At 43.4% G+C, this 8,149-nt stretch overlaps 1 protein-coding gene across 1 annotated transcript; it reads right to left on the bottom strand.

Moving 5' to 3' along the window:
* Nucleotides 1–7,202: 7,202 nt before the first annotated feature.
* LOC102424896 (olfactory receptor 7A10-like) lies at nt 7,203–8,003 on the bottom strand. Its single transcript, XM_006106152.2, has one exon. It carries the CDS (start codon nt 7,995–7,997, stop codon nt 7,203–7,205), a length of 795 nt encoding a protein of 264 aa, XP_006106214.2. The 5' UTR covers nt 7,998–8,003.
* Between the last annotated feature and the right edge of the window lie 146 nt (nt 8,004–8,149).

Raw genomic sequence — 8,149 nt, 5'->3', positions numbered from 1 at the left:
ATAATAACACATCAATAGAGCAGATAGATAAAGAAGATAAAATAAAAAGTAAAAAGAAATGGAAGAGAAAAAGAGAAAAAAAGGCAAAGAAGAAAAAAAAGTAAAGTGGCTTTCATCTCAGCCAGGTTAAGTTCCTCCTGGGAGCTTCCTTTTGATCCCACTCTTCTGATGACTGTGCTGACTGTTCTGTCTGCCAGTTCTGGGCTTCCCGGGAAGTACTTAGTGCTAACCACTGTCAGAGACTGTCCTCTTTGGCTTTCAGCAACCTGCTTGAAGCTCCAAGAAATCCACAGTTGGTGTCTGTCTCCACAGGACTTGGCTTCACATGGGAGGGGCCAAGCTGCCCTCTAAAGCAGGTTAGTTAGCAGCCCGGGGCCCAGGGCTGGGTCAGTAAGCTTTCCCAGGTTCCCCAGGCTCTGCTTCCACCCATCATCACTTGCCAGCCAGCTATCGATCGTAACCACTCAAAAGTCTGTTTCTGAAAGGGCTTTAGGTGGAAGCGGGAGTCTATACCTCTGGTCTCCCATGAGGGGGAAGGTGCTGTTGAGATTTCAGGGAAAGTGGTGGCTATGTTTCCCTGTCCCAGAGCTGCTACTCTGTGAATGGCTCAGCATATTACTCTGCAATCCAGTGGGATCAACTGGAAACCTGAAGTTTCTATCTGGGAGGCACCAGTCAGGTTCCTGGGATAGTGGGGCAGATGGCCCCACCCCCAACCCAGTCACAGACGCTCCCTGAGACTGTATAAACCCATAGGCTTGGCCTCTGTGGCTATCTCCTTTGCAAAGGTCAAGATGCAGGGTGTAGCAGGCCTGGTCTCTGAGGGTCGGGTGGGCTGTATCACCTAGGGTGTTTTTTTTTTTTCACTTTTCCTCCATTACTGCTTCTGGGGGCATATGACTGAATGAAGGACTTCTGATTGCTGCTTTTCCACATCTCCCCCAATGTTTCCCACCCCAGCCTCTGCTTAGGCACCTCCAGTCAGCACCACCCTCCCTGCACCAAACCCTTGAGTGAGTCGCTGCTACGGAAAACTCCTGTGCTCTGGGTTTAAAAAACAAAAATAAAATAAAACCAGAAACTGTGCCTTTCTTTCCTATGGGCTCTGGTCTACCGGCTCCAGACTCCGCAGCACCCAGCAGCTCTGCCACCTTTCACGGCTGGATGTTACATGGGCTGCTGGTCTCAACTCAGATGTGCTGGGCTGTGGAGCCCAGCCTGCGTTCCGGGCCTCAATCTTCTGGGGGAACAGACTCTCCTGTAGCCCAGAGCTCCCTCCTGACTGTTGGCCTGCCACCTGTGGCAGCTGGGTCAGGCCCTCTCGTGACCCCGCCCTTCATACCAGTCTCCAGGTGTTTTCTGTCCTTCCTTGATATGTCTCCTCCTCAGGTGGACCTCAGTTGGTAATTCCAGGCGTATGTTTCCCACTTTAATTTTACTTCCAGTCTAACCAGGAGACTGCATTTCTGACAAGCTTCCAGGTGATGTTGATGCTGCAGGTCCTCCTGGTCTGTGGACCACACTTTGGGTAGGGGGGCTGTGGCTCTGGGTCAGAGTCTGGTGTAGGTACTTTTAGGTCTTCTCCACCAGGATTCTTCTGCGTATGTAATTTTGAAAGACAAGTTTTTCTCTCACTCTAAAGGGGAGGGTAAATTCTGTGTTTGATTCTTTTATATTAGGGATCCGAGGTGACATAAAATAATTTATACCTGAACAAGGCTTTGTAGTTGGCAGAATAAGGACTTCAAAATATGTCAACGTCCTAATTTGGAGAACTTTGGAATGTTATCTCACAGAGCAGGGTTACTGAGATAGATGAAATAAAATCATTAGCTAAGGAGATTAGCTCAGATTAGCCAGGTTGGACTAATGTCATCACAAGGGTCCTCTAAATGTGGAAGAGAGTAGAAGAATTGGAGTCACAGAGACATTTGAAGATGCTATGCTGCTGCTATTGAAGATGGAGGAAAGGCCATGGGCCAAGGAATGCAGATGGCCTCTAGAATCCAGAATAGGAATTGGGAATAGGAAAGGAGTTGAAAAGGGATTGCATTCTCCTGTGGATCACCCAGAAAAGTCCAAGCCCAGCAGTCATTTTGATCTAAGGCTTTTAAGACTCATTTCAGGTATTTGACCTCTAGAACTTTAAGATAGAAAGTTGTTTGTTTTAAGCCACTAGTGTGGTAATCTGCTACAACAGCAATAGGAAACTGTCACAGACATTTATCCAGTAAGAAATTATTCCAGGGAACTGAGTTTAAGCCTCTCAAATCATTCAGCTAGCTTCCCTTGGGCAAAGGTATTTTGTGTTGAAATTTCACATTAAGTAGAAAAAATTAGAGCTAATTTAGAGGTATTTGGTCCCATAGATGGTACAAAGAATTTCCCATCATGTAAATGTAAACATGGTTCTGACTTTGAGGACTTTGAAGCATTAAGATAGAAAAATAATTCATTAAAATTAAGGTCACATGTTTTACTTTTTATTTATTTATTTATTTGATATATTATTATTTTTTAATTTTAGAGAGGGAGAGAGATAGAGAGATAGAAACATCAATGATGAGACTCATTGATTAATTGCCTCCTGCACGCCCCCTACTGGGGGGGGATTGAGCCCGCAACTGGGGCATGTGTCCTTGGCTGGAATCAAACCTGGGACCCTTTAGTCCACAGGCTGATGCTCTACCTACTGAGCCAAACTAGCTAGGGCTACTTTAAATCTTTGTGTCAAAATTTCTACATTTTTATCTATTTCATGTTAATTCACACATTTTAAAAAAATTTCTATATTTTCCAAATTTCTCTGAAGATTTCTTTCATCATAATAGATGGGATTATGAATGAGTCTGTGTGCATATATATGTGTGAGTATGTTTATTTGAAAGTTGTATACAAGTGCACACACATACACACACTGCTCACTCTTGAACATTTTCTTTGGACTCAACAAAGTATATTTAACATTCTATTTAGGCCTTACAACATCCAGTTGAAGTAAGGTTTATTATTCCACATTACCTTCAGAAAGAAGAAAACTGAAGCCACGTGGATTACATTTTTTTAAAGCATGCCCACAGCAAAGGCACCAAGAGCTCTCTATCTACACACTTTTCTTTCTTTTTTAAAACTATATTTTTATTGATTTTAGAGAGGAAGGGCTAGGGAGAGAGAAATAGAAACATCAATGATGAGAGAGAATCATTGATCGGCTGCCTCCTGCATGCCCCACACTAGGGATTGAGCCCACAACTCAGGCATATGCCCTGACCGGAATTTAACTGTGATCTCCTGGTTCACAGGTCGATGCTCAACCACTGAGCTACACTGGCTGGGCTGGGTTAAACTCTTAATTTATGTATGGCTTCTTTAATCCAGTACATTATACATTTGAAATATGTGCAATTTATTGTATGTAATTATTATTATTTTAAAATTTATTTTAATTGTTGAAAGTATTATAGATGTCCCCTTTGTTATTTTTCCCATTGAACTCCTCTACCCCACACCAGCCCCTCCCAGACCGTCACAACATTATTGTCTGTGTCCATAGGCTTTGCATAACCTATATAATAAAAGCCTAATATGCTAAGTGTCCGGTCATCCGGTCGTCTGGTCAGCAGTTCAACCAATCAAAGGGTAATATGCTAATGATATGCTAAGGCCACTCAACCGTTTGCTATGACATGCACTGACCACCAGGGGGCAGACGCTCTAACTGGTAGGTTAGCTTGCTGCTGGGGTTCGGCAGATCAGGACTGAGTGAGATGGGCCAGACACACCCTAGAGCCCTCCCGCAGTTCCACCCTGGTTGGCCAACCTCCCGTGTCCCTCCCCGGCCCTGACTGTGCACTGGTGGGGTCTCTTGGCCTGGCCTGTACCCTCTCGCAATCTGGGACCCCTCGGGGGTGTCAGAAAGCCGGTTTCAGCCCGATCTGCAAGCAAGGTCGAGGGACTCCACTAGTTCATGAATTTGTGCACCAGGCCTTCTAGTATGCATATAAATTCCTGGGTTAATCACTCCCCAATGCACTCCATCCCCCATATTCCCTTGAAATTCATCAGTCTTTCCATGCTTCTATGCCTCTGGATCTATTTTGTTCATCAGTTTATTTTGTTCATTGGGTTCCTCATATGAGTGAGATCATGTAATTATGCTCCAATAAATTAGTTAGAATTAAAAATTCTAGTGATGTATAACTCATGTCAGATCAAGAGCACAGGCAGCTGAGTCACATCAGATAGTGGTGGGAAATATATCTTATATCTGGGAAGAAAGCAAGGTCTCATATATAGATATAGGAACTGTGATATTAAATTAAGGAAATTCACATTTGATAAACCATTTTTACATAAACTGTAAGATCAACACACACACACACACAAATATATTAAACATCACATATTGGTTGAAGAAAGAAGTATAATACAGATGCACAAAACATCATGAAAGAACTTTAGAAACATAATATAGCAACTCATAATGAGCCCAGAATAGATCAGAACTACTTCCCACCATACAATCCATTTTGATTATAAACCCATTATATTCAAACAAGTGCTTTCTCCCCAAAATTAAAAATAGGACTCCCATTTGACCCAGTGATCCCACTTCTAGGAATATATCTCAAGAATCTAGAAACACCAATCAGAAAGAATATATGCACCCCTATGTTCATAGCAGCACAATTTACAATAGCTAAGATTTGGAAACAGCCTAAGTGCCCATCAGTAGATAAGTGGATTAAAAAGCTGTGGTACATCTACATAATGGAATAATACGCTTCGGTAAAAAAGAAGGAATTCTTACCATTTGCAACAGCATGGATGGAACTGGAGAGCATTATGCTAAGGGAAATAAGCCAGTCAGAGAAAGATAAATATCACATGATCTCATTCATTTGTGGAATATAATGAACAACATAAACTGATGAAAAAAAAAACAGATCCAGAGACAGAGAAGCATCGATCAGACCTTCAAACCTCAGAGGGAAGGTAGGGGAGGGTGGGGATAAGGGGGAGAGAGATCAACCAAAGGACTTGTATGCATGCATATAAGCCTAACCAATGAACACAGACACTGGGGGGTGAGGGGGCAATGGGGGATAAGAACACATATGTAATACCTTAATCAATAAAGAAAAAAATAAAAAAAATAAAACAAGTACTTTTAGGATGTCTTGTTATGCAGAAATAGGTAACTGATACACTAATAACAGAAAAGAAAACTGAGATCACTTATAATAATACTAGAGGCCCAATGCATGAAATTCATGCATGGGGTGGGGGTCCCTCAGCCTGGCCTACACCCCTGGGGGGATGTCCGACTGGCTCTCGCAATCCGGGACCGCTGGCTCCTAACTGCTCTCCTGCCTGCCTGCCTGATTGCCCCTAACCCTTCTGCCTGCCTGCCTGATCGCCCCTAACCACCTCTGCCTGCCTGCCTGATCATCCCTAACTGCTTCCCTGCTGGCCTAATTGCCCCCAACCAACTCTGCCTCGCCCCACACCCAGGACCCAGATTCCTCCGGCCAGTCTCAGGCACGAAGGACTCCGCCTGGCTTTGCCCGGGCCAGCCACAGCCACAGGGGACCGTGGGTGGGCGGTTTCACCTGGGCCGCAACCGCAGGCACCTGGGACCATGGGGCGGGAGGCTTGTCCCTCTCCCGGGCCGCAGCCCCAGCTGCCAGTGCCCAGGACCATGGGACTGGTGACTTGTCCCTCTCCTGGGCCGCAGGCACAGGTGCAGCTGCTGGCTCCCGGAACTGCAGGGCGGGCGGCTTGTCCCTCTCCAGGGCTGCAGCCTGGCTGGTCCCCATTCCTCTCTCGTGAGCTCATTTGTGCCTGGCTGGTCCCCATTCCTCTCTCCCCAGTGTTGAGTGTCTGGGCAGTTCCAGCATGAGGGTGAGGGCATGAGGGTGTGATGACCATTTGCATATTAGCTCTTTATTATATAGGATCCTCTTTCCCATTCTAGGCATTTGTACAGATATTTGAAGATAGCATTCATGTTTATTCTGTTATTGAAGTTTATTTCAGATAACTGCATTAAAAAGTGTCTCTATTTAGACTCTTATAGTTAACCAGAAGAGGTTGAAAGAATATGCATGTTTGTGCAAAACGTATGACTCTGAATCACAGAACTGGACAGGAATTCAAGCTCTCTAGTGAGTCATCCTTTGGTCACTTATGTACATATGTGACATATCTATAGATCACATATTAGTTTATATAATGGATGATGATAATATGGTTCATTCCTATACCTTTAGTGGTTATGACAATATTTAGAGTAGGGGGAGGTGCTTCATTTAAAACAATAGAGGGAATCATATTTGTAGGCAGCAATGAAACTTTCCAAGTAGAAGAGGGTGATAATTAATTGGAAACATAATTAAGCCAAGCAAAACTCCACCCCAATGTGAAATCCCTTTACACATGGACACCAATCTTACATACATCAATGAATAAACATACACCATAAAATAGTTTGCATAGCAATAAATGTACAGACTTAAAATTTTTCTTCCTCATACTCAAGGTCATCTCTGACTCTAAGGGTTTATTATGTCGATTTATTGAAATTTTTGTTTCCATGTTATCTAGAATTGGAGACATGTATTTGATTGTCAGTTTGCTAGTGACTATGGTAAGAATGTGGACCCCAAGCTAAATAAGATACAGGATCCTAATGAGAGAACACGACCCAATGACCTATAACACACACTAAATGTCTACATTTTCAGAAAGAGCAGGTATGGTAGTGATATATGAAGATATGATTTATAAAGAATGTTAAACTGTGCTCTTATATTTTCCTTTCTTATGAAATGATATAGATGGCTTTGGTTACCAAGTGCAGTTTATTTCCATAGGAGTAGTACAACTCATGATTGTTCTTTTAGTAAAATAAAAGAAAAAATTACTCAGTATGATAGATTTCATTTAAAAAATTGTTCTTAAGAAATCCATGGAGTCTCGTGAGATAAATGGGAATTTCCAAATATTTCACCCAAGGATGGGATCAATTTGGGAGAGGAGAAAAATAACATAGGAAAAGCTGTTAGGTATCACAAAGTCAAGAAATTAATGAAGTGATTCAGTTAAATTGTGTAGAAATCATAGAAACAGAAACTCCAGGAATAAACAGAGAGTAAATTCTACATCCACAACATCTGGCTCTGAGGCTTTGAGTCCAGCTATCATGTGCATTTCTTCAGCCCTAGAATAATTGGTACTTTTACAGCTACCATCCCAACAAGTCTTTTCAGAGCCCTCTTTATGTCATTGTTCCTGAGACTGTAGATAAAGGGGTTCAGCATGGGTGTGACCACAGTGTACATCACTGAGGCTGTTCCATTTGAGTATGAGCTCTGGGTAGCAGCAGAGCTGAGGTAAACCCCTAGGATCGTACCATAAAACAAGGAGACAACCGAGAGGTGAGAGGCACATGTAGAAAATGCTTTATACTTCCCCTGTGCTGATGGGATTGTACGTATGGAGGACACTATCTTAGAGTAAGAGTAAATGATACCAGCAAGGGGACCACCACCTAGGAGCACAGTTACAAAATACATCACCATGGTATTAAGAAAGGTGTTGGAACAGGCAAGTTGGACCATCTGTTTGATTTCACAGAAAAAGTGGGGGATTTCAAAGTCTGTACAGAAGGACAGTTGCAACACTATTAAGGTTTGTACCAAGGAATTCAGGGCACTCATGATCCAGGATATCAGAACCAGCAGTCCACAGAGCGGGGGGTTCATGATGACTGTGTAGTGCAGGGGGTGGCAGATGGCCACATACCTGTCATAGGCCATCACGGCTAGAAGGAAGTCATCCAGTCCTCCAGAGAATATGAAAAAATACATCTGTGTGATGCAGCCTGCATAGGTGATGACTTTGCTCTGTGTCTGGATGTTCCACAGCATCTTTGGGACGGTGGTCGAGGTGAGACAGATGTCTACCAAGGACAGGTTGGAGAGGAAGAAGTACATGGGTGTGTGGAGGTGGGAGTCAGAGCTGACAGCCAGGATGATGAGCAGGTTTCCCAACACAGTGATCAGGTACATGGAGAGGAAAAGCCCAAATATGAGGGGCTGCAGTGCTGGTTTTTCTGATAACCCCAGAAGAAAAAATCCTGAAAATC

Source organism: Myotis lucifugus, unplaced genomic scaffold (genome assembly GCF_000147115.1).
Source record: "Myotis lucifugus unplaced genomic scaffold, Myoluc2.0 scaffold_773, whole genome shotgun sequence".
NCBI classification, from domain to species: domain Eukaryota; kingdom Metazoa; phylum Chordata; class Mammalia; order Chiroptera; family Vespertilionidae; genus Myotis; species Myotis lucifugus.
Note: the sequence above shows the minus strand (reverse complement) of the source record. Positions and strands in the feature narration are given on the sequence as shown.

Excerpts from the sequence above, each read along its gene's own strand:
- LOC102424896 (XM_006106152.2), bottom strand. The coding sequence starts at position 7,997 with ATGTACTTCTTCCTCTCCAACCTGTCCTTGGTAGACATCTGTCTCACC.